Below are 27,820 nucleotides of genomic sequence, written 5' to 3'. Positions count from 1 at the left end.
GCAGATAAAAATGGATATAAAGTATTATTAGAAATCTTTATTAATGCTTTCTAGAAAAAATTTAAATCATCAAAGGCCAATATTTCTCTCTCAACACTAAGCACCTTTCCCCACAAAATATAATTGTATTTTCATAACTAGTAGGTTTGCAATAACTATGATTCTTAAACCTTTTTCTCAAGCCCTTTAAAAAATACAAATAAGATTATAGTTGGAAACAGACCACATATAGCTATTTAAAAAACAGAACAAGCAAAGTTTGCTCTAACCAAATCATCTGGATTCAGCCCCTTTAGGCTCTGACATCTTTGCTGACACCCTGTACTTATTAGAGATGTTCTTCAAGATGCTCTTAACACAAGTGCAGCTGCGGACACCCTGATGCTGCAAACAGCAAGGGACAACGAGGAGAGCTTGCTAAGTAAGTTTTAGTGTTCAATAGTTTTCTTCTCCACTTCCTTCAACATCTTCATCTTTTTCCTGGTAAGAATCCTGGCTGTTGATTTCAATACAATAATCTTCCTCGTTCTCTCTTTCTTCTATGTTTTCTTCTTCATTAAAGCTAGAGGAAGAAATTTATCAATCTTTTAAAGGAAAAATGACTGGGTTTAAAAGCACATAAACCCTTTGCAATGTACACTATTGCACAGCCAGTCTTCCTCACGTGAATAAGCTTCAATTTATTATTAAGAAAACTATGCCAGTGTCAATTGGAAAATTACATATTCCTTTGAGAAATAATTTATTTTAAAACCTGAGTGACTAACTTCATTACAATTCATTTGAAAGCATGCTGTTACTTATGTCAGTCAGAAATCTAATTTATTTTGCTCTAGAAACAACTTCATAACCATGAAATATTTTTATTATGTCAAACGCAGTAAGGTAACAATATATTTTATAACAATTTACATCATTCCCTTAGATAAAAGGTTTCTTAATTAGTAACAGACCAGAAGTATAAGCTTTCTTACAAGAATTTTTTCAAAGGTAAACTGTTCAGACATGTTATATGTGTTACCTTTCCTTATCTTCAGGGAAACTCTTCATATCTTGGTTGCTGAGGTACTCAAGTAATTTCCCACTTTGGCCTTTCTTTGAAACAAACTCATCAGATAGTCCTAGTGCTTTTAGGGTGTTAGAATAATGCTTTTCTGCTGCCACTCTTGCATTTTTCTATAGGAAAGACAAACCTTTTTAGATGAGAACAAAGATGATCAATTTCCATTAAAAGTGTATGGGTTAAAACCCACAACAGAAAAATAAAGCAATGAAAATGAATGAGCTGTAACTGTCTGCCACAACACAAGATCTCACAAGTTTAATATGGAGCAAAGGGAGGAAAGCACGTGCATATTTAATATAATTCATTAACTAGACAAAAACTGTACACCTTGGGGATAGACACGTAGGGGTGCAACTATGCAGAAAAACAAGGCAATGTTAAGCCCAGCATGGGTGGCTCACATCTGTAATCCTAGCTACTTAGAAGGCTGAGATCTGAGGATCACAGTTCAAAGGCAGCCCAGGCAGGAAAGTCTGAAAGACTCTAATCTCCAATTAACCACCAGAAAACCAGACATGGCACTGTGGCTCAAAGTGGTAGAGCAGGAGCCTTCAGCAAAAGAGCTCAGGGATAGCATCCAGGGCTTGAGTTCAAGCAAGCTTCATGACCAACAAAAAGAAAAACAAGATGATGTTTATCATGAATGTGATAATAACAGTTACCTTAGGACAGAGGTTGGGGGTCTTAGAACGACACAAAGGAGGTAGCTTCTAGAATGCTGGCATGCTCTGTTACCCCAGATGGTAGTACATGAGGGGTAATCTGTAATTATTCTTTATACTGTACATAGGTTTTACCTACTGTTATGAGTATTTAATATACAGGTGAAAATCAGTAAGAAAATGAGATCACATCAGTTGTACATATAGTAGTACAATGGGTCTGACAATGGAGTAGAAAATAAGATCATGTGACAGGTATAAATAAATGCTTTGTGTATTTTTTACTTTTTTTTCTGGAGGTAGTGGAGTTTGAACTCAGAACATTGGCTTGCAAGGCAGGTGCTCTACTGTTTGAACTATGCCTCCAGCCCCTTGGTTTTGTTCTGGTTATTTCTTGAGATAGGGTCTTGTTTTTTGCCAATCTCAAACTGCTATCCTTTCAGTCTCATCCTTCCACATAGCTGGCATGATACACATACATGCCACTGCACCCAGCTACTTCTCAAGATGTAGTCTCACAAACTTTTTGCTGCAGTTGGCCTTGAACCATGATCCTTCCAATCTATGCTTTTCAGTAGCTAGAATTACAGACATGAGCTACTGATGCTGAGCATGCTTTACTCTCTAGAAAACATGTCTATTGCCAATGATAATAAAAGAATCAGTAATAATTGCTGTCTTTACTTTGTGAAGAAAGTAAAGGGACATGGAATGCCACTTCCTGGCTTGGAGGGCCAGTGGAGCTGCGATGATCCTTTCAGAGGTGCAACAGATTAGGCTTCAGGGTGTAGCTCAGTAAAAAACTTGCCTAGCAAGTGTAAGACCCTGGGTTCAATCTAGAAGCATAAAAAAAAAAAAAACATAGCTGCAGCAAATTGAAAGTCATTACAGTTGTCTTTATGGAGCTACAAGATGATGGTACTCACACTAGTAACTCGGTTTTAATGAACTTTCAGCTTCTATCAGTGGAAGTGAACTAGTTTAGGGCAAAGTATTACACTTCAGGTATCCATCTAAAGCAAGGTGAATAGGAATGGCTCAGGTTCAATGGACCAATAGAATCCCATACTGCAAAGATATGAGTCAGCACCCAGGTTAGCCCTCATATTAATATATATATATATATATATATATATGACTGTAATTCTAGCTACTCAGGAGGCTGAGCTCTGAGGATCACAGTTCAAAGACTCTTATCTCCAGTTAACCACCAGAAAATCAGAAGTGGAGCTGTAGCTCAAAGGAGTATAGTGCTAGCCTTGAGCAAAAAGGCTCAGGGACAGAGCCTAGGCCCTGAGTTTAAGCCCTAGGACTCCCCTCCTCCTGGAACCCCTCCAAGAAAGGTGGCTCAGAGCCTGATATCTGCAATGTGATTTTTAATCCAGGGACTCCCAACGGTATTCTTCCAGCCCCCTATAGTACTCTATAGGAGAAACCAAAATAGCAAAGAATAGTTACAATGGATATTTAGCACTATCATTGATAATGGTGGAAAAATGCATTCAGAAGCTGAGTGCCAGTGACTCATCCCTGTAACCCTAGCTACTCAAGAGGATCATGGTTTCAAGCCAAGCTGGGTAGAAAAGTTCAAGAATCTCCATCTCCAAAATAATCAACAAAAAGAAGGGCTAGAGGTGTGGCTCAAATAATACATCACTAGCCATTAAATACCAACAGATAAGCCTTGGTGAAGGGAAAGGCAAAATGAGAAATGGGGACTATGCTCCAAAGACCATGTAAGAGAATAAAGCAAGCCCAAACCTAACTCTGAAGGCATTCTGAATGGTACATTCTCATTTAAAGAAAGAAATTAAATATAGTTAATAAGTATAGTTAAAATAAATATAGTTTAAAAAAAGTTAATACTAGTAACCAGCCAGGCACCAGTGGCTTGCACCTGTAATCCTGGTATTTGGGAGGCTGAGAATAGGAGGATTTCTGTTCTAGGCCAGCCATCCAGCAAAGTCCATAAGATTCCATCTCAATAGTGGTAGTAATATGTGACTGTCATCCCAGCTAGGACAGAATGCCTAAAACAGGCTTATTGCAGTCCAAGTGCATGAGATCCTATCTCAAAATAACCAGACTCCCCGCCCTTGACAAAAATAAGGCTGGAGGGGTGGTTCAGAAGCAGAGTACCTGCCTAGCAAGTGAGGCCCTGAGTTCAAACCCTAGCACTCTCAAAAGAAAAGTATTCAAAATTAGTGTTGGTAAAGCCTTTAAACATGGTTTAATATTTTTTGCCAGTCCTGGGGCTTGAGCTCAGGGCCTAAGCACTGTCCCTGGCTGCTTTTTGCTCAAGGCTAGCACTCTGCCACTTGAACCACAGCGCCACTTCTGGCCGTTTTCTATATATGTGGTGCTGGGGAATTGAACCCAGGGCTTCATGTATACGAGGCAAGCACTTTATCACTAGGCCATATTCCCAGCCCTTTTAATATTTTATGTAAGGTAAATAATGTATAATTACTTCTAATTTGAACAAATATTTCTCCTCTGTACTTTATAATGAAAAAGAACTGTAAAGTCTAGGAAATAAAAGGAACAATTAAAACAATTATATAATTATTTTCTTTACTATAAAAGACCCTGCCTAGGCTCACCCCAGAAAAAAAGGTCAGTGGCTGACCAATGTGATCATAATTGTTCAAGTTGGTCCAACAGATGCTTAGTAACATGTCCACTGTGTCAGACTGGCCCTAGGCATCAGGTGCCACCACCCTAGGCTTGGCCACCACTCTTAAAATGAATCGGCAAGATGGGAGGAATCGTACATAGACAGTTTCTACAAGCTGTGGCAGAGGCAAACACAGATATATACACGGTAGTAAAAGAACAGAGGGAAGGGTGCCTGGGGCAACAATGCAAGACAGTGACGGCACACTAAGACGTGGATGAGCTAAAACCTAGTAAAGACAATGACTTTGAGGTATCTAGAAAGTAGCATTAAAAGGGTGTACATGGGGGAAGGAGATACTGGCAAAATGAGTGCAGTGGGAGACAGACTAGACAGGTTAACAAAGCTCACAGAGGAGTCTGCATACTGGACTAAGGCTTGTGGATTTTCTTTTGGGAGGAAGCAGGACAGTTAAGGGTTAAATGCTTGGAAGTATATCAACATGGGTTCCAACCCTAGTCCTACCTATAAGCCTAATGAGTTACTTACCTTCTTTGAACTTGGGTTTCTTCATCTAAACATGACCTTGACTTACAGCACCACTTGGGGATTAACAACTAGACCCCTTGATACCAGACATTGGAAATGAAACTAGGACAGTGAGAACGAATGGTGGACTGTTACCAAGGGTTATCAACTGTTGTCCAGGGTTAATTTTGACAGAGGAATAGGAGTGATGAGATAAAGATATACCTAGCTTTTCAAAGCCCAAAAACTAATAAAAAATATTTTTGAGACAAGAGCTCATTATGTTGCCCAGACGAGTCTTGAAATCTTAGACTCAAGCCATCCTCTGCTTTAGCTTCCCAAATAGCTTGGATTACAGGCAAACGTCATCTTATCCAGTTCATTCAAATTATTACAATTTGGAACTAGTAGATAAGAAGTAGGAGCTTCATGGGGCATTTCACCAGCAGAAGGCATTACTCAGGAAAAGAATGTGGCAGGTTTCTCAGTGACCAACTCCTTTGGGAGGAGAAGTAAAAATTAAACCCCAACCAAAGTTGAAAACCAAGAGGAGGATCTGTGTGGGATAAGATCAATGTAAGCTGCATAGAAGAAACAAAAAATTTTCAGTTTGGAGGCAAAAAGAATTTCTTTGCACCAAAAATCAATTACTTTATATTACATACTGGAAAATAGCCTAAATTTTTTTCCTGTACAGCTGAAAATGAGATGCTAAATTTTTTTTATCTAAATGAGACCATGCTCTGTATATTCCCCCACACTACATGTCCATCCTCCTAAGTGAGTCACCGATCATCACTGAGCTCCCATGTCAGACAAGTACTTCAACTGTCTACTGTACAGTTTTCATGGCCTGAAATTAACAATGCAGCTCCTGTCACCTCCAGTGGTTCTTGTCTATTGTCAAGAAGTATCACCAAAGTGTCATCAAAGTTCAAAGTGACCCAAAGTTGATAAATCTCCCTTATAAGAGACTGTAGCTGGGTGCCTGCTGGTGGCTCACGCCAATAATCCTAGCTATTCAGGAGACTGAGATCTGAGGATTGTGGTTGGTTCAAAGCCAGCCCAGGCAGGAATGTCCCTGAGACTCTTATCCCCAATTAACCACCAAAAAACCCAGAAGTGGTGCTGTGGCTCAAAATGGTAGAGTGCTAGCCTTGAGCAGAATTGCTTAGGGATAGCACCCAGGCCCTGAGTTCAAGCCCCCTGATCAACAACAACAACAACAAATTTATAAAACTGAGTGAACACAGAAAAATCAGTATATACTATCCCTAAGACGTCTTCAGTTCGGTTTTCCTATTAAAAAAAGCTTTTTAGTAATTACAGATAAGACTGAAATATAGGTTCATCTTTTAAAAAATTGCCAGATATACTACTCAGGAAGTAAAGACTAGGAAGACTGTAGTTCAAGGCCAGCTTGATCAGAAAGTTATCACGATCTAGCTCAATAAATGAGCTGGACACAGTAGTGCGCACCTGTAATCCCATATGTATAGGAAGCATAAGTAGGAAGATCACAGTCTGAGACTGGCCCTAGGCAATAAGAAGTACAAGGTTTTATATGAAATATAATTAAAGGGCTAGAGGTGTAGTTTAAGTGGTAGAGCACATGCCCCAAGTTCAGACCTCAGTGCCACTAAAAAAAAAAAAAAAAAAACTGCCAGAAATAAATCTGATTCAATTAGCCATTTTGTTTCATTTTTTAATTCTGCAAAGATCTCCAAATCATATCATGAAGCCTCACCTTAATATATGACCCAGCGTGGTTCTTCAAAATAACCAGACATTAAAAACATGTTATGCTACTAAGACAATTATATTGGCAGTATATTCTTTATCAAGCTATTGCCTGCCTCATCAGTAAGATACTCCCTTTGAGCTATCACAGAAACAGTGTCTCAGTAATTATATAATACATACAGAGGAATGATGGGGGCTGTTAGTCTTGAAACTAGATATTTTTTTAAAAGGCTGACAATAGCTCTTATATTCCAACAAACACAACCTGAGCAACTCTTTCAAACAGTAATGGCCTCTGTTTTAATTTTTCTTCTCTTTCTTCTAGTTCTTGTCGGTATTCTTTCATCCTTTCCTTTTCACTCTTTCTAAAATCAAATAAAAGGAATAGAATTTTAAAAAGACACCTAAGAAAAAATAATTTACATATATAACGTGTAGATGACAAATCAGAAATTGTGAATTTAGCTCAGTTCCTTTTCTAGATGATAAATTCTCATGGAATAGAGAATAAAGTTCCAAGGTTCTGAGAGCACATATTGTGTGGCCCTGGAACAGTCTACATACTTTGACTCTCAAAATCTTCAAGGTATAATGAACAAAGGGACTTCAACTAGAAGAATGACTTCCCTCTTGTCTCATTTGTAAGAAAATTTGATCCAAATTGTATTTCCATTTACTCAGAAAATAAGAGCAAGATCTTATTTTTCCCCGAGATCTCTTAAAGGTTAGTTGGCAAAATTAATTAGATGGGAGCAGGTCAAGGAGAAATAGGGAGCATGGTAATTAGCATATATATTAGCATACATAGAGGACTAGCAACCAAAATACATAAATTTACCATTTGTGTAGTTCTTTGGGCTAGATCCTGTAGCGAATTTAATAAGTTTTTCTCTATATAAGATTAGTAAAGCAATCAAGATAAAAAAAAGAAAGATAAGGAAATATATGCTTTAAAGTGATAATTATACTTAATTATCTGCAAGCTAGCGTTATGAAAAACTAGTTTATTTCCTATGGTAAATACTATATCTAACAAATTTTTGGCTCAAGTTCATCAAATTAAGTTATTTCAGTGGATTATACTGCATTAAAAGGAATACTCATTAAAAGATAACTGATATATGACATAACATAGATAATAGCATATATAATTAGAGTCATAAGAACCAAATATATGTCATTTAATATTATAATAAATTAATAAGTTATCTTACTCAGATTTGGGGATATATTTTCTGACATTAATATGAACACTTTCAAGTGAAACATCTAGACACTGGTTTTCAAACTTTGTTTCACATTAATTCTAATATTCTGAAAGGGTTCTACAGATTCTGTGGATGTTTTATTATTTTATATTGAAAATACAATGAAATGCAACGTGTACCACTAAACAACACATAAGCACTAGTGAGGCTGAGGTAGGAGGATTCTGAATTTGAGGCCAGCCTGGGCAATCTAATGAGATCCTGCCGCAAAAAGAAAGAAAAATGAGAGGGAGGGAGTGCAGGGAGGAGGGAAGAGGGAAAGGGCGGGGGGGGAGGGGAAGTGAAGGGAAAGTAGTGCTGTGGCTCAAGCGGTAGAGCACTAGCTTTATCTCCAGTTGCTCTTTTCTTGATTTAAAAAAAAAAAAAAAAGCTTGGAAATCAATGCTCTGAAGATTCAGGATTCTTTCATAATACCTGAGGTGTTTTACTTTGGATTTAGACATCTGAGCTAAACTTTGGTGAGAGTCATAAGCCTTAACCCGGGTTGTCAGGAGTTTCTGCAATTCTTTCATTCTTTGCTTCTGTTTAGTTAGGATCCGTTTTCTCTCTTCTTCCAACATTTTCTTTTCCTCAAGTGATCTCCTGAGGGCAACAAACTAGGGCTTAATTCACTTTAAGCCAAGGAAAATGTTGTTTATCAAAGATTTATTGTGGAATAGTTCAAAGGTTGAAAAAAAAAAGGTTGAAAAACCTTCTTAGAGGAATCTGACTTGTAAACTGGAAATCCAATCAAAAACTAAATGTAGGGGCTGGGAATATGGCCTAGTGGCAAGAGTGCTTGCCTCGTATACATGAAGCCCTGGGTTCGATTCCCCAGGACCACATATATAGAAAACGGCCAGAAGCAGTGGCGCTGTGGCTCAAGTGGCAGAGCACTAGCCTTGAGCAAAAAGAAGCCAGGGACAGTGCTCAGGCACTGAGTCCAAGGCCCAGGACTGGAAAAAAAAAAAACAAAAAACTAAATGTAACCTTTTCTGTCCCCCCAAATGCAAACTATAAAATACATTCATTTCTTAGAACACCCTTAGCAAAATGTATTATATTATACAGTAAAATATCCTACAGATACAGTAATAATTTCTTAATATTTTCAAATTCACCAAGATAAAATCAGCAGAGCTGCATATAGGATTTTAGCAATCTAGAGCTAGTTGGTACTAGTCATTACCTTGTGGCCTGCTCCCGTCCTCTTGAAGATACTGTGTGTTTTGGAGGGCTGAATGTATAAAGTGGGGGCCTTGCATTTGCATTTTTTACTGGTGATTTACACCTTGGAGACAGATAAGGCCAACGTGTTTCTTTCAAGTTTTCTTCATCTGCTCTAATGTCTGCCAAAATTTTGTCTCTTTTAGCAGAGTCACTTGAAGATGTCTGAAGGTCAAATCGTTTATAAACTGTTGAGAACTTTGGAAACCTGCGTTCTGAGAATTCTTTATATTTCAGAGGGGAGTCATTGGAATCAGGAACCTGGCATCTCCCCCTGGATTTATGCCTTAACTTTCCAGCCTGCTCAGGATTCTTGAGGTTCCTGAAACGTCTGCAAGTGGACCTACAAGACAGGGCAGACAAAGCCTCTAAAAATTCTTGGGCTCTCAGTATCCTAAGGTTTTTATAGAGGTCTTCTTCTTTTAATTTATCACTAGTAGGTGAAATATAACCATAAATAGATAGAGGTATGGGTCTGGCTTTAAACCGGCTTGTTTTCTTTTTAGACTTAAATAAGTCTCTCAGCTGCTTTTCCTTGGCTGCTCGCTTCTGTTCCTCCCTTGCAATAAACTTAAATGGCTTTTGTAAAGCCAAAAGAGCTTCTTTGTTTTTCTCTTTCATTGCCCTCCTCCTTTCCTCATTTTGCTTGACCATATCTTGATAACGGGGGAGGAGGACATATGAAGGAAGAGGATTGGCTCGGAATTTCTTCTTACACTCAGAATCATCATCTTGTGTCTTGATTGGTTTATGCATTTCATTATCTGACATAACCTTCTTGGCCTCTTCTTTTTTCTTCTGTTCTCTAATCGTCATTTGAAAAGGCACAGGCACAGTAACTGTGGGCACCCATTCTTTCCGTTTCTTCTTTGTTTTTTCAACTGCTGTGAAGTCAGAAGTATCACACTTCAAGTAATCTTCAACAGAGAAGTCTGTCCACATGTTGTTGATGAGCTCCTTGGCATAGGTCATTTTGGTTTTCTTGGAAAGCTCTTTTTCTAGCTTTGGCGGCTCCTCTTCAGAGGAAGAAGTATATAATAAGGAGGAGGACCGGCTCAAGTCAGGCTCTGAGAGCGATGTCACTAACAACACAGGGTGATAGGAGTTCTTTCCCGATGCAGAACTAAGTGAGAAGAATTAAGATACACTTTCAATTTTTCTTCACCAAGCATAAAAATTAACATAGACCTACATGTTTTCAGGGTATAATAATCACCTAGAGGAACTGGAGCAGGCTTGTGAAAATTATTTTTATTTACAACAGAGCTTAAAGATGCTTATAAATGATCTGGTTTGATTCTTTATTTTAGAGTCAAAGAACCTGAGATTAGAGGCCTGTTGCATCTAACCTCTATCAAGTTCTCCATGTTTTCAAGTCACAATCCTAAAACATTCATCTGATCGTGTCACTCCGCTGCTTTGAAGTTTTCCCTGATTCTTCCTTGCTACAAAGTCTAAATTACATAGCCCTTTAGGAATGGTCCCTGCTTCCCTTTCCAGTCTTACCTCTCAGCCCTCTCTACTCCCAGTTACCATTCTTCAGTCATACATAGCAGGTGAACTTCCTCACGCTATGGCTTCCTATGCTACCATGCCTTAGTACTTAGGGTCTCTGCTGCCTAGAAGACCACTTCTCCCTCCCTATGTTCTGCATCACTCTCCTTCTAGACTGAACTCACATATGACACTTACCTGGAAAATTCTTTCCTGCATCTTTTCACCAACATGACCAACTGTTTCTTCCTTTACTTCTTTTTGTTTTTGTTTTAGCCAGTCCTGGGGATTGAATTTAGGGCCTGAGTGCTGTCTCTGAGCTTTTTTGTTCAATGCTAGTGCTCTACCCATTGAGCCACAGCTTCACTTCTGGCTTACTAGTTGTTAATTGGAGATAAGAGACTTATGGACTTTCCTGCTGGGACTGGCTTTGAACTGCAGTTCTCAGGTCCTCAGATCTCAGCATCCTGAGTAGCTAGGACTAAAGGTATGAGCCACCAGCAGCTGGCTTTTTATTTATTTATTTATTTATTTTTTTTTTGCCAGTCCTGGGCCTTGGACTCAGGGCCTGAGCACTGTCTCTGGCTTCTTTTTGCTCAAGGCTAGCACTCTGCCACTTGAGTTACAGCGCCACTTCTGGCCATATTCTACATACGTGGTGCTGAGGAATCGAACCCAGGGCTTCATGTATATGAGGCAAGCACTCTTGCCACTAGGCCATATCCCCAGCCCCCCCCCCTTTTTTTTAATACATGGACTCACTATGTAAATCTGGCTGCCCCTGAACCCATGGTCTTCCTGCCTTAGCTTCCAAAGTGCTTAGATTATAGGTATGTATATCTGGCTACATCAAATATTTTTAATATAATCCTCCCTTTATATAGCACTAAGAGTGCACAGAGAAACAGGGGCAGTGGCTCACACCTTTATTCCTAGCTAGATCTAAGAGGATGATGGTCTGAGGCAGATCTAGGCAAAAAGTCTGTGATACCCCATCAATCAATAAAAGCTAGGTGTGGTGGTACACTCCTGTCATTCCAGCTATATGGGAAGCATAAACAGGATTTTGGTTCAAGCTAGAACTGGGCAAAAATGCAAGATTTTATTTGAAAAAGAACTTATAAGTGTTTGCCTAGTATGCACAAAGCCCTGGGTTCAATTCCTTAGCATCACATAAACAGAAAAAACCAGAAGTGGTGCTGTGGTCAAGAGGTAGAATGCTAGCTTTGAGCAAAGAGAAGCCAAGGACAGTGCTCAAGACCCTGAGTCCAGACCCCAGGACTGGCAAAAAAAAAAAAAAAAAAAGGACTAGAGGGGTATGGATCAACCATAAGAGCACTTGCCTAGCAAGTATAAGGCCCTGAGTTCAAACCCTATTGTCAACAGCAACAACAAAAAAAGCGCAACAGGGCTGGGAATATGGCCTAGTGGCAAGAGTGCTTGCCTCATATACATGAAGCCCTGGGTTTGATTCCCTAGCACCACATATATAGAAAATGGCCAGAAGTGGCGCTGTGGCTCAAGTGGCAGAGTGCTATCCTTGAGCAAGAAAAAGCCAGGGACAGTACTCAGGCCCTGAGTCCAAGGCCCAGGACTGGCAAAAAAAAAGTGCAACAATACTGAAGAGAAACCATTTATTCCACACTTTTAGGTAGACATTTTATTTTACATCCACAAATCACAGTGAATATAAACTCACCTGGAAGAGATACTAGGAGAATCTTCCCTGATGATTACTGGCTGAACTTCCTTTAAATTTAGTTTATCCTGGTACATTCTCCTTAATTTTGCCATAGTTTTTATGTGGGCAGCCTTCAGCTCTTCTAGTTTCCTGAAATACTCTTCATTAGAGTGGTAGATATCAGAAAAGTTGACAATGTCTTCATAGGCTATATAATCATTCACCCGAGAAGAGTTGGTGTTAAAATCAGCCTGGTGGGGGAAAAAACTGTTCAATGGCATTTGGACTTTCAAAAAAAATTGATACTAATACAAGTGCTAGTCTTTTTTTTTTTTTTTCCAGCCTTAGAGCTTGAGCTCAGGGCCTGAGCACTGTCCCTGAGCTTTTTTGTCCTCAAGGCTAGAGCTCTACCACTTGAGCCACAGTTCCACTTCTATCTTGTCTGTTTATGTGGTACTGAGGAATTGGACTCAGGGCTTCATGTATATTAGACAAGCACTCTACCACTAAGCCACATTCCTGGCTCCAAACACTAGTCTTGAAGATCCACCTAGTTAGGTTGTTAACTACTTGGAACCTATGTACATTTTCCCCTAAGGATATTTTAAGGACAAGAGGAGCAAACTCCCAGAAAATCCGAATCTACTTTGTGGATTGTAGATATTTGCTTGCTAAGATATACAGCCATGCCCCAAGGGTCCAGCTGGACTTGCTCTCTCACTCCTTTTACATATCTTCCAGTTCTTTAAACTGAAACAACTAAGGAGATAAACACTTATTTCTGTATAAATACAAAAGTTTAAATATGTTAGTAGTTGGACAAACAGATGAAATTATTTCTGATACTATGCATGAAAGACTGCCAACCATAGTTTTAAATTTAGCCTACTGCCTGGAACAAATTCAATGAAAAAAGTATTTGCTTTAGAAATTACAGATGTAATACATGACACTACAAAATAAATATGCCTAGCCTTTCCAACAGGAAAAGTCATCATAAATAATAGGACTTTTTTTTTTTTTTGTCATGGGGCTTGAACTTAGGGCCTGGGCACTGTCACTGAGTTATTCTTTGTTCAAAGCTAGTGCCCTACTTCTTTGAGCCACAGCACCATTTCTGGCTTTCTGGTGGTTAATTGGAGATAAGAGTCTTTGGCCTGGGACTTTCCTGTCTTGGCTGGCTTCAAACCGATCCTCAGATCTCAGCTCCTGAGTAGCTAGGAATATAAGCATGAGCCACGGGTACCTGGTTTAGGATTGCATTTACACACATATATGATACAAATACATATATGTTTATGTATATATGTCAAATATATACAAATATATAAAAGTTACAGATATAGCATCCTTTTAATGGGCTAAAAACTGTATGGGAAGCCAGTATTGTGATATCTTGGAAGAAAACAAGTTTTCTTAGTTTTGGGGTGTTTTTTTGTTCTGGTCGTAAGCTGGAACCTAGAACCTAGGACCTTGGTGCTATCGCTGAACTTTTTTTCTTTTCTTTTCACTTTTCCTTTTTGGTACTTGGGATTGAATCTGGGACATTGCACTTGCCTAAGCTTTGCCACTGAGATACTCCCCAGCCCTGTCCCTGAGCTTTTTTGCTCAGGCTAGCACTCTGCCACTGGGCCCACACCTCTGCTTCTGGTTTTTTGGTGGTTAATTGGAAATAAGAGTCTCATGGACTTTCCTTTTTTTTTAATTTTTATTGTCAAACTGATGTACAGAGAGGTTACAATTTCATACATTAGGCATTGGATACATTTCTTGTACTGTTTGTTACCTCCTCCCTCATTCCCCACTCCCCTCATGGACTTTCTTGTGCAGGCTAGCTTCAAATCATAATCCTCAGACCTCAGCCTCTTGAGCAGCTAGGATTACAGGCATGAGCAATTGGCACCAGCTGCCCCTAATGCTTACACAGAATTTCTATGCCAACAAAGAGTTTACAGTTGAAACAGATTATTTGCAACTATAAAAATAATCAATGAAAACCTATTGAAATTGTTTTGATAAGGGGAGGAGAGTGGTAGAAAGGGGTGAGATGGATTAGAGTATAAGTGGAAATATAACAAGAGAAGATGGCGCCGCCACAGTAGGGAGGCACCCCAACTCGCTCCAACTGAATAGCGAGTGGGAACTCCAGCACCCAACACCCCATTAAGAACCCAGCAAAACCAGCAGCCAGAAGCAATACAGAAACACAGGAAATGAAAAAGAACAAAAAAAGAAGAGCCTATAACCTTCACAGAGCCGGAAAATCTCCGGCCCGCCGACCCTGGCCCCAACAGGGCCAGGCTGGGAAAGGGGACCCAGCGAACAACAAACCGACTGCCAAAAGGTCAAGCCAGGAGCACAGAGTCCGACAACAGGACTCCACAGACCCCAGGGGGAGCTCGACCGATCGAGACAGATGGTGGTGACGGGAACTTCGGGACCGCATGTCCGGGATCGGATATACGGCCGTGATTGGACGTGAGTGGCAGGGGAAACGAGCGGGGCAGAAGGGGAGAGCTGGGGCTGCTACCACCAAACGACTGATCGCCACACCCCAGCACCCCACCCCCGAGGGGCCAACAGGAGCGCGGGACACACACACACAATCCAGGACCAGTAAGTTCCCCATTACCCCCTCCCCCAACGGGAGACCCAAACCCTACAAAGAAGCTAGAACTCCCTCCCTCCCCCTCCCCACCCCGAGGGAACAAAGAACCCCCAAATCAGGCCGCAAAAGGTCCCTTCAGACTCTGGGAGGACACAGGAGCTAGCAGGGGAGGGGTGGATCAGCGCCAAGGCTGCAGAGGAGCCTGAACTGGCCACACTGGCCCCGCCCCCTTCCCAACAGGGGCCTGGGGACCAGTAGACATTGGAAGCCCCACCTGAGGCACCTGGGCCTCATGGACTTTTTCAACAAAAGTCACACGCGCGCTGGTGGGCAATACCAGCCAAGCAGGGACACCTGGGCCTGATCACACGCGCCCCTCGCAGCGGAGGCGCAATCTGTGCGCTCTAACCCGCTCCCAGACACTTGATCCCACTGGGACCCACACATACCGTCCCCCACAGCAAACTCACAGAGGGCACAAACAACCCGAACAACCCGGGGCTTCGCTCTGGTAGGCGTACCCTGCACAAGTGGGCAGGACCCCCCAGCAGCAGCGCCCGCTGTGGTAGGTGCACGTTGGACAGGTAGGCAGGGCCCCCTGGCAGCAGAGTCTGCTCTGATAGGTGCACCCATACAACAGGGCAGAGCCCCCCCAGTGGCAGCGCCCACTCAGTTTGGGGCATTTCACACAAGTGGGTGGGTCACCCCTCAACAACACCAACCCCAGAGCAATCCACACAGGAGAACGAACCGCCTGAGAGGTGAGCTCCTCTGACCAAGATACAGAGTGGAAAAAAAGAACCAAAGAAGAGAAAAGCTTCCATGCCACACTGAATCAGCGACCAGCAAACCCCCACCAGGGGCACGCTAGGGTCAGCACAACACAGCGGCAGGACACTATCTCCGCAGACAAAGACACAGAACTTACCCACCCCCAAGTACAGGGAGGGTGACCACTCCCGGCAACAACCAGGATGGTCATGCTCACCCATTGGGCAGTAAGGTTGAACAGCCAAACTCAAACCCAGAGCCAGGACACAAGTTTCCCACTGACGGACCAGCGGGAACCAGCACAAAGCCAAACCAGGGAAGCCACCCACAGATCATCAGATGCGCAAATCACAAAGAAATATAACAAATTACATCAAAGGGCAAGCCAACTCGCCAGCTCCAAAAAGCAGCATGACTGAAGAGGAGATGGAGAATAAAAAAAATCAACTGAGGCTATGATAGCAGAAATGATGGAAAGCCTCAGAAACAAAATCAGAAAACAATTCCAGGAGTTTAGAGTGGAAGTCTCGAAGGACATCCAGGAAGCCACGAAAGAAATGGAAGTAAAAATGAATACAGTGCAAACCTCTGTTAAAGAAGACCTTAACATCCTGAGAAGTGAAATGCATGAAAAAATAGATATAAAATACAACTCTTTAAAGGAAGAAATTTCCACGATCAGAGCTGATCTGACAACCATAAGTAGCTCTTTGACATCCATAAACTCCGCAATTGAATCCACAGCACAAAGAATTGGCCATATTGAATTCAGAATCTCTCCCTTGGACGATGATGCAGCCGATAAGAACCAGAAAATTACCACACTCCAAGAAACGGTAAAGCTCCAGGGCAGACTAATCCAGGACCTAGTGGACAAAGACAAGAGATATAATCTACACATAATTGGAATAGAAGAAGGAGCCGAATACCAGAACAGAGGGCTTCAACATATTTTCAATAAAGTTATTGTAGAAAACTTCCTCAATCTCACAAGGGACCCCATCCAGGTAACTGAAGCCTATAGGACACCTAGCAGACCAGACCCCAGAAAAGCCAGGCCAAGGCACATAATATTCAAGACTTCAGATCTCAAGAATAAAGAGCAAATTTTGAATGCAGCCAAAGCAAAGAAAGAAATTTATTACAATGGGAAGAGGATATGAATAACAGCAGACCTCTCCACACAAACCTACCATGCGTGAAGAGAATGGAAGAACGCCATCCAAGTTCTACAGGCCAACAATTGCCAACTCCAGCAAAGCTGGAGTTCATATTCGAGGGGAAAACCAGATCTTTCCATAGCAAAGAGGATCTAAAGGAGTATGTGAATAAAAAACCAGCCCTACAGCGAATTCTAAGAGGGGAATCCCACCGAACAGAAATCGTACAGGACACACAGACAGAAACAGAAAGAAACTACAATAGCCAGAGACCAACAGAAAGAGCAGCTCATTAAAGACAAGAAAAAAAAAAGAGGAAAAACAGCCCAACAAGACAATGGAAGGAGAAAAAACACTCTTATCCTTAATCTCTTTGAATATAAACGGTATAAACTCTCCGATAAAGAGGAGCCGACTGGCAGAATGGATCTGCAAACAAAAAGTTGGCATCTGTTGTCTACAAGAGACCCACCTTACAACAAGGGACAAAAACAGGCTCCGAATGAAAGGATGGAGCAAGATCTGCCAAGCAAATGCACCTACCAAAACGGCAGGAGTAGCCATCCTGATCTCAGACAAGCTGGACTTCTCATTAAAATCAACTCAAAAAGACAAAGAAGGTCACTACATTTTAATGCAAGGAAAACTCCAGAATCAAGACATCACGGTGATAAATGTATACTCACCGAACAAAAGAGGCCCTACATATGTCGAGCAAATTCTCACAGAACTACAGAACAAGATAGACCCAAACACAATCATAGTGGGTGACTTTAATACCCCATTCTCTCCAAGAGACAGATTCAACACCCAGAGGATTAGCAAGGGAGATAAGGACCTAAGTAACACCATTTCCCAAATGGATCCAACAGATCTATACACAATCTTCCACCCTACAGAGACCCAATACACCTTCTTTTCAGCAGTCCATGGATCATATTCCAAAATAGACCATGTCATAGCCCACACAAGGAACCTCAGCAAATACAAAAGTATTGACATCATCCCATGTATTATATCTGACCATAGTGGATTAAAGGTAACCCTCAATAACAATGGTTGCCACAGAGGCTATACACATTCTTGGAGGCTAAACCCCACACTGTTATCCAACACTTGGGCCACAGACCAAATTACAGATGAAATCAACGAATGCATAAACCACAATGACAATGAGAAACCTATGGGACACAGCTAAGGCAGTACTGAGGGGCAAGATCATTGTCCTCAGCACTCACATTAAAAGAATGGAAGCAGAGCAGGTGAATAACCTCACGATGAAATTAAAACAACTGGAGAAACAAGAAATCATCACACCTAAAATGACTAGGATGGAGATCACAAAGATTAAAGAAGAGATAAATCTGATTGAAAATGGAAAGACCATTCAACAAATAAATAAGACTAAAAGCTGGTTCTTTGAGAAAATAAATAAAATTGACAGACCCCACGCAAGATTTACAAAAAAAAGAAGAGACTCATATACGGAAAATCAGGGACTCCACCAGAAATATTACAACAAGTACACATAATATTCAAACAATCATAACGAACCATTTCCACAACCTCTACTCACTAAAAAACAATAATTTTACAGAAATGGATCAATTCTTAGAGAAGTATAAACTGCCCAAACTGAACCAAGAAGAAATAAATCAACTAAATAAACCAATAACTTACAGCGAGATACAGGAGGTAATCAAGAACCTCCCAACAAAGAAAAGCCCAGGCCCAGATGGATTCACCAACGAATTCTACAAAACCTTTAGTGATGAGCTAATACCAATACTCCTCAAACTCTTCCGCGAAATAGAAAGAGACGGAGAAATCCCAAACTCATTCTACGAAGCCAATATCATACTCATTCCCAAACCAGGCAAAGACCCAACAAAAAAAGAGAACTACAGACCAATATCACTAATGAATACAGACGCAAAGCTCCTCAATAAAATATTAGCTAACAGGATCCAGAAACTGATCAAGAAAATTATGGATCATGACCAAGTAGGCTTCATCCCACAGTCACAAGGATGGGTCAACATCCGTAAATCAATCAACGTAATTCACCACATAAACAGATCTAAAATTAAGAATTACATTATCTCAGTCGATGCCCAAAAAGCCTTTGACAAAATACAACATCCATACTTATTAAAAGCTCTGGAGAGAACAGGAATACATGGAACATTCCTCAAAACAATAAAATCCATATACAGCAGACCAACTGCTAACATCATATTAAATGGAGAGAAACTTAAATCATTCCCCCTAAACTCAGGAACAAGACAAGGATGCCCACTCTCCCCACTTCTTTTCAACATAGTGCTGGAATCCCTAGCCATAGAAATAAGGCAAGAGGAGGACATCAAAGGGATTCACATTGGCAAGGAAGAAATCAAACTATCCCTATTTGCAGACGACATGATCTTGTATCTGAAGGACCCAAAAAACTCAGTCCCCAAACTCCTACACCTAATAAACCATTTTGGCAAAGTAGCAAGCAGGATAGAAAATCAACCCAAAAAAATGAGCAGCTTTTCTGTACACCAGCAATGTACAAACAGAAAAGGAAATTATGGAAACAATTCCATTTACAGTAGCCAAAGAAAGAATAAAGTACCTAGGGATCAACTTAACCAAGGACGTGACGGACCTATTTAATGAGAACTATAAAAATCTAATAAGGGAATCAAAGAAGACACAAGGAGATGGAAAGACCTCCCATGCTCATGGGTAGGAAGAATCAATATAGTGAAAATGGCCATATTGCCCAAATTGTTATACAAATTCAATGCAATCCCTATCAAAATCCCAGTTACATTCTTCACTGAAATAGAGAAAGCAATCCATAAATTCATATAGAACAGCAAAAGACCTAGAATAGCCAAAGCAATTCTAGGCAAAAAAAGCAGTGCAGGAGGTATCACAATACCAGACTTCAAGCTCTACTATAGGGCCATCATAACAAAAACAGCCTGGTATTGGTATAAAAACAGATCGGAAGACTAATGGATCAGAATTGAAGATCCAGAAATAAATCCGCACTCTTACAGTCAGCTGATATATGACAAAGGAGCTAAAGACATACAATGGAATAAACATAGCCTCTTTAACTATTGGTGCTGGGAGAACTGGGCAGCCATATGCAGAAAACTCAAAGTAGACCCAAGCCTATCACCATGCACCAAGATCAACTCAAAATGGACCAAGGACTTCAATATCAGACCTGAATCCTTGAAACTACTGAAGGACAGAGTAGGAAAGATGCTAGAACTTATAGGCACAGGAAGGAACTTCCTGAATATAGTCCCAGGGGCACAACAAATAGGGGAGAGACTCAACAAATGGGACTACTACAAATTAAAAAGTTTCTGCACAGCTAAGGACATAGCCACCAAAACTGAAAGACAGCCAACCATATGGGAAAGGATCTTTACCAGCACAGCAACAGACAAAGGCCCAATATCTGTCTCCTACAGAGAACTCAAAAAACTAAGCCCCTCCAAGCCCAATAAACCAATTAGGAAATGGGCAAAGGAGCTAAAGAGAGACTTCACAAGAAGAGATAAAAATGGCAAAGAAACATATGAGGAAATGTGCAACATCCCTGGTAGTAAAGGAAATGGAAATAAAAACAACCCCGAGGGGCTGGGGATGTGGCCTAGTGGGAAGAGTGCTTGCCTCGTATACATGAGGCCCTAGGTTCAATTCCCCAGCACCACATATACAGAAAATGGCCAGAAGTGGCACTGTGGCTCAAGTGGCAGAGTGCTAGCCTTGAGCAAAAAGAAGCCAGGGACAGTGCTCAGGCCCTGAGTCCAAGCCCCAGGACTGGCCAAAAAACAAACAAAAAAAACAACCCTGAGATACCACCTCACTCCAGTTAGAATGGCCTATTCTCTGAAGTCAGGCAACAACAAATGTTGGAGGGGGTGCAGGGAAAGAGGAACCCTTCTCCATTGTTGGTGGGAGTGCAAATTTGTACAACCACTTTGGAGAACAGTATGGAGGTTTCTCAAAAAGCTCCATATAGACATACCCTATGATCCAGCCATACCACTCCTAGGCATCTAGCATGCACAGCAGGTCCCAAGATATCAAGACATTTGTACTTCCATGTTTATCGCGGCACAATTCACAATAGCCAATATATGGAAACAACCCAGATGCCCCTCCACAGATGAATGGATCCAATAAATATGGTACCTATACACAATGGAATACTACATAGCGATTAGCAATGGTGAAATATTGTTATTCGCAGGGAAATGGTCAGAACTCGAACAAATAATGTTGAGCGAGACAAGCCTAGAACACAGAAAACAAAGGGGCATGATCTCCCTGATACATGACTGTTAAGATGGGGTGACGGAGAGACAGTAGAGACCAGGTCTGTGAAACCAAAAACTGCTTGTCAAATGGTATTTCCCATAGGATTGGGGCAGCGACCCAACATTATGTAACTAAAACCAAACAACTACTCAACATATAAAGGTCAAAAATTGACATCTCAGTGGAATACAATAGCTCAAAAGCTATGTATGTACATTCATATAAGACTACTGTCGACATATTGTCTAATGTCGACTTTACATTTAAAGCCCTAGGCGAATTTTCTTGGGCTTGGCTACGTGGCTACTGTATATGTTCTTGGTACATTGTGTATTGTATATATGTCTACCTGACCTAGGGAAGGGAAAGAAAAACAGGGTGTAAGATATCACAAGCGGGGCTGGGGATATGGCCTAGTGGCAAGAGAGCTTGCCTTGTATACATGAGGCCCGGGGTTCGATTCCCCAGCACCACATATACAGAAAACGGCCAGAAGTGGCGCTGTGGCTCAAGTGGCAGAGTGCTAGCCTTGAGCAAAATGAAGCCAGGGACAGTGCTCAGGCCCTGAGTCCAAGGCCCAGGACTGGCCAAAAAAAAAAAAAAAATCACATGAAATGTACACATTGCCCTACTATGTAACTGTACCCTTTTTGCACACCTTGTCAAAAATTTTTGTTTAATTAATAAATTACAAAAAAAGTCTTTTGAAACAAAATTGGTTTCAAGTGAAACTGATATTATAGTGATTCTGACCTTCTAAATATAAGTTGCTGCCCTGAAAAAAAAAAAGAAATATAACAATGACTACCCTAGTTAAAATTGTACCCTATACACATTCACTGTGAGCCCTACCTTTCTGCTTCAAGTTTTCCAGAAGCCCTTAGTCACCAAATAATCCTTGAGGTATCCTTTTTAATTTGCATCCCTATGGAAAGCAAGCATTACAAAAGCTAGCATTTCTCTGTCTTATTCAGTTTTGTGTTGCCAGTGTCTGGCAAATATCCAGTCCAGGGCAGATGTTCAGTAAACATTTGTTGAGTGAACGAATGTACAGTTTAAAAAACTGCAAGTGTTAGCCTGACTCTGAACACTCATGTCTATAATCAAGCTACTCAGGAGGCTGAGATCTGACAGGGCCCAGACCCTGAGTTCAAGCCACAGTACCAGCACAGAAAAATAGGAAAGAAAAGAGCAAGTTTCCACTGAAAGGAGAGTAGTTATTCTCTTAAAAAATGACTGAATCATGTAAAGAAATAAATATGGTTCCAAAGGCTTGGATTTGGGCTGATGCCTGGCTTGGTGGCAAGGCACCTGCCTAGCAAGTATGAAACCCAAACTTAAAATCCTAGAATTACCAAAAAACAAACAATAAACATTTTTTTTAAAAGGCTTGTATTCATTCATATTAAGAAGATGTAGGTTAAAACACATCGATGCATTCTCATTGATTGTTTCAGAATATCTCTTATGAGAAGGTCTTAAGCATTTACCCAAAAAGGATCAACTGATTTGGGATATAAAATCTATTTGAAAAGGATGAGTGGTTTCTGGAGAGAGTGGCAGGTTGGACAATATGCATTTAGGCACTGACCCTCATTCAGCATCATCCCACTGTTAGCTTATTACTTTAACACAAGTCAACTTCTCAGACTAATTCATCTCACAGGATTTTGCCTAAAACATGTGAAAGACTTAAAAAAATGATTTCCAATCCTAATCTCATTTTTATTGACCCTACCCCAAGAACACTTAGTGCATCAGTTAACATGGGCTGTGTACTTGTTCAGCTTTTTGTGGAACACTAAATGTGCCAATGAATAAGAGGATAATCTTCCTAAGATTGGTTTGACCCACTTAGGTAATGAATCCTTCCAGCACCTGTTGTTTTCCAGAATCGGCACCTAAAAAAAATTACATTGCCATCTAAAAGGCTCATCTGCAACTCTAGAACTTTTATTAAAATTTCCCTTTTCCTTGGAAAGGATTTGTAGGAATGAATCAGATCTACATGTACTACCATTAGTAAACCTCAATAGAAAGAGAAAAAAGAAAATAAGGAAAAACAGAAAACTATCCTTATGTAGTAAAATATTACATACGAGGGTAATAGAAAAAAAATACTAGTCTATATAATAACTTCAAAACAGTGGTTACTCAGGTGCAGGGGGCTGTCTGTAATCCTAGATACTCAGGAGACTGAGATCTGAGGATCCTGGCTCAAAGCCAGCCAGGGCAGGAAAGTCCATGAGACTCTTTTTGTTTGTTTGTTTGGTTTTTTTTGGCTAGTTCTGGGGCTTGGACTTAGGGCCTGAGCACTGTCCCTGACTTCTTTGCTCAAGGCTAGCACTCTGCCACTTGAGCCACAGTGCCACTTCTGGCCATTTTCTGTATATGTGGTGCTGGGGAATCGAACCCAGGGCCTCATGTATATGAGGCAGGCACTCTTGCCACTAGGCCATATCCCCAGCCCCTCCATGAAACTCTTATATCCAATAAACTTCTCAGAAAAAGCTGGAAGTGGAGCTATGGTTTGCATGGAAGAGCACTAGCCTTGAGCATGAAGAGGATCAAGGACAGTGCCCAGGCCCTGAGTTCAAGCCCTAGGACTGGAACACACACACACACACACACACACACACACACACACACACACAGAGAGAGAGAGAGAGAGAGAGAGAGAACCACTGGCTACCACAGGGAAGGGAGTGAGAACCAGCAAGATGGGTTGGTTTTTTTTTTGGAAACTGGGTCTCACTAAGTAGTCTCACTCGCTTCAAACTCTCAATCCTCCTGCCTCATCTTCCCAAGGGGCTGAGATTACAAGTGGGTAACACCATACCACAGTCTTTCCCGGAGAAGGTATTCAAAGAGAATCTAAGGCTCATATGTCACAACTAAATTTTTTTTTTCTAAGAGATGAGGTCCTTCAGTGCTGCCCATTGCAACATTGGAATGTTTGAACTCCTAGGCTCAAATGATCCTCTCACCTTGGCCTCTCAAGTAGTTTACTAATTTCTGTAATCAAAATATGTAGGTAAGACTTTGCATATTTAATACATTGTATTATCCCTGTGGTGGTTTTTGACAAAATTAAAGGACCAAAAGAGGCCAATTGTGATAGCTGAATCTATAATGAATCTTGTGTGGACATAGGATCTGAATTTACTGATATATATTATATATATAATTACATATGTATTTCATATATTATTTATTTATGCTAGTATTAGGGCTTAAACTCAGGTTCTCCCGTTCTTGCTAGGCTTTCTTGATCATACTAGCATTCTATCTATGTATGTATGTGTGTATTTTTCCCCCAGTACCAGGGTTTCAACTCAGGTACTCCACTTTTGCTAGGTTTTCTTGCTCACACTGGCACTCTACCACTTGATCCACACCTTCAGTCTGGCATTATGTTCATTGGAGATGGGAGTCTCTTGGACTTTTAGCCCAAAATGGCTTCAAACCCCAATCCTCCAGGTCTGACTTCTGGAGAGTAGCTGGGATTAGAAACATGAACCACTGGTGTGCAGTTATGAGTTTACTATTGAAGCAAATTAACCTTTAAAAATTCAAGATAGACTGAGTTGGAATTATGGCTCAAGTAGTAGAACCTGCCTTGTATGCATCAGGCTCTGAGTTCAAATCCTAATACTGGAAGAAAAATAAAATCAAAACAGATCCACGGGGGAGGGGGACGGGGGAAAATGAGGGAGGAGGTAACATTGAACAAGAAATGTACTTACTTAGGGCTGGGAGTATGGCCTAGTGAAAGCTCTCAGTTCGATTCCCCAGCACCACATATATGGAAAACGGCCAGAGGGGGCGCTGTGGCTCAAGTGGCAGAGTACTAGCCTTGAGCAAGAAGAGGCCAGGGACAGTGCTCAGGCCCTGAGTCCAAGGCCCAGGACTGGCCAAAAAAAAAAAAAAAAAAAAAAAAAAGAAATGTACTTACTGTCTTATATATAAAACTGTAACCCCTCTGTACTTTACTTTGACAATAATGGGGGGGGGAATGAAAACAAACAAACAAAAAAAACAAAAAAAAACAGATCCACAAGATCCATCAAGATCTGTCAGTGGACCACAATCCAGTCTATGAGGCTCTGCACTCTTTTCCGCTTTCTTGGTGCTTTTCCCTCCATCCTAGTTGTCAGGCCCACTGTGGGAGTTTACCCTGGTTTACTTTAGGATCTTTCCTGTATGGTAGTCTCAGAATAATGCAAAAGTTTTAAGATTTAGCTGTTGCTGCCTTTTCTTTTTAGAATCTTATCTTATTGAAACTAGCTCATTGTATAAATTGATCTGTCCTAAGATAATCACATTTTACAATATAAATCCACAGTTTAACAGGGCATTGTGGAAGTATAATTCTAGCTATACTAATGACTGACTCCTTTACCACTGCAAGCCAAAGTAGATTATAAGAGCTGCTCAAATGACAGCCCCATTGGTAGTTGTAAGCATTACTAATTTTATAACTTGCTCTTTAAATATGATACACTAGTTTGTTTTTTGTTAACAGCGGAGGCAGAAAAGAAAAACATCTATTTCTTTATAGATAAGGACATAGATATAAGCACGTTATCTCCTGATATCAAGTAACACCTAGCAAGTAACAATGAGTTTCAAATCCAGGACTCCAAATCCTTCCCTATTAAAATATCCTACCTCCTTTGATACCTACAGCAAATGTGCTGAATGGCAGCTTTATAGTATATGCAACTGGTCCTAGGATTCTGACCCTGACTCACATTCAGAATCACAATCTGCCTTATCTTGCATAATTTCAAGTTGTCTGCTGATGAAATACTGGCCTTAAAGGTTATGTCACTAGTGGTTTTAGTATAGATCGTAGAGACTAGAATTTCAAAACATTTTAGCCCTGGACTATATGCTTTTTATTTGAGAAGCTTTGAACATATGGCATTAAGGAACTAGCTTGGGGTAAGGAAGTTTATGTCTGCAGACAGTTAAAAACTCATGGTTCCCATCTTTTAATTGAGGAAGTAGAGCAGATGGCAGACTCTGCCCTCCATCTTGACAGGTGTCCAGGACACATTTGAATATCCTTAGGTAATAACCAAGACCTCACTGATAAAACAGAAGATAGAACTGATTCACCTGATTTTATGAGTTATTCTCTGCAGGGTACATCAGTTTTCCTCACGTTACAAAAGGAACTAGGAAGATTTCTGTTGCTGGAGAGTAGGTGGTAAAGTTATGATCCTGTCAGTTTACTAGAAAATTATGAAACTGCGCTCCAAGGCGTGCTCACGCTTGTAATCCTAACTACTCAGGAACCTGAGATATGTGGATGGTGGTTCGAAGCCAGCCCCGGCAGAAAAGTCCATGAAACGCTCATCTCCAATTAACCACTCCAAAGCTGGAAGTAAAACTGCATCTCAAGCAGTAGAGCGCCAGCCTTAAGCAAAACGGCCCAGGAACTAGGCCCGGGCCCCGCGCGCACGCGCACGCGCACACGCAAAATGCGCGCCAGAAAAACTGTACAGTACCATTGGTAAAAAGACTTCATCGCCTCGTTCTGGCGTGGTGGGAAGGCTCTGTACCGGCAGAGCCTCGGCTCTGCCCGGTGGGAGCGGGACCGCCGCAACTCTCGCCCAGCCCCCGCCCACGTCCCGCTCCTACGTTACCGACGCCCGCGCAGGCTGCACCACTCTTTCCTCCTCGTCCTCCGCCAAGGCGGCGGCGGCGGCGGCAGAAGCCACCAGAACCTGTCTGGGGTCTTGGCGTTCGTACGGGGAGGCCCGCGCTCCGGTGGTCGTGTTTGTCGGGATGTGAATACTGGCGGCCGCCAGCCGCGCTGTTGGGTGCGAGGCGGCCATCAGCCCCGCCTCCGGGACCTGAGCGCCCGCGCCGGCCCGGGGCGAGTGAAGTTGGCGCCGCCTCCAGCGACCCACAGTCCCAGCGGGGGGGCGGCGGTTTCTAAGGACGCTACAGGAGCCGCGAGGGGCCAAAAGACAAGCAAGTTCTCTGGACGTTGCCAGGAATCCAAGCCCGCCGTTCAATTAATCTATTTACCTAAGGAAATACCGTTTATAATACAAATCTGCAGTTCAACGGAGCATTCTGGAAGTATAACTGCAAGGATACACATGACTACCACATGAGCCAGAGTGACCTTCAAGCGAGTTTTAACAGTGGTATTTGCCACATGACGAGTTTATATAAAGTGCTGTCCAACTCACTGGCTAGTGGAGTCGGTAGACTTTTTGCTGGCTTAGACGTTTAGTGAGCTAGTGAGAGGATCTGGGTACTTTTCCCCATCTTCGCGGCTGACCGCTTAAACACAGACTTTTCACATGGCACGAGTAAAGTAACTCGCTTTGGGAAGAATGGGCTCATTTTGATAGGTTTGGAGACAAAGGCTGAGGAGAATAGCAAGGGGGTGTTGTGTGCCCGCTACGGAACACGGCTTCATAGGGTCCGAGAATGCGCGCTGGACGGGAGAGTGGGGGGAGAGGGTGCCCCCTTTGACTTGAGGCCTAGCCAGAATCGACCAACCAGTAGGAGGCTACGAGTGAAGCCCCGCCCAAGAGGGAATCACCCAGAAGGGCGATGCCTGGCGCTCTCTGTTGGTAGTGACAGCGAGATGGGTGAGGTTTCCTCCGAAGGCAGGAGTAGAGGGCGCCAGAGCACGCCAGTGACCAGATTCATCCACTT

At 41.6% G+C, this 27,820-nt stretch overlaps 1 protein-coding gene across 2 annotated transcripts; it reads right to left on the bottom strand.

Annotated features, from left to right (window-relative positions):
• Positions 1-409: 409 nt before the first annotated feature.
• Positions 410-27,071, bottom strand: Fam161a (FAM161 centrosomal protein A). 2 transcript variants are annotated; one of them, XM_048352845.1, is made up of 7 exons: positions 26,791-27,071; positions 12,284-12,516; positions 9,053-10,213; positions 8,299-8,466; positions 6,882-6,981; positions 1,022-1,176; positions 410-562 (listed from the first exon to the last, which is right to left on the bottom strand). In XM_048352845.1, the coding sequence occupies exons 1-7, from the start codon at positions 26,980-26,982 to the stop codon at positions 436-438; spliced, it is 2,136 nt and encodes a 711-aa protein (XP_048208802.1). In that variant the 5' UTR covers positions 26,983-27,071; the 3' UTR covers positions 410-435. The 2 variants fall into 2 exon arrangements, with proteins under 2 accessions (XP_048208802.1, XP_048208803.1); XM_048352846.1 differs by lacking the exon at positions 8,299-8,466.
• Between the last annotated feature and the right edge of the window lie 749 nt (positions 27,072-27,820).

The sequence above is a fragment of the Perognathus longimembris genome, chromosome 8 (assembly GCF_023159225.1).
Source record: "Perognathus longimembris pacificus isolate PPM17 chromosome 8, ASM2315922v1, whole genome shotgun sequence".
Classification (NCBI taxonomy): domain Eukaryota; kingdom Metazoa; phylum Chordata; class Mammalia; order Rodentia; family Heteromyidae; genus Perognathus; species Perognathus longimembris.
The sequence above is the reverse complement of the archived record's forward strand: the minus strand, read 5'-3'. Positions and strand labels throughout refer to the sequence as shown.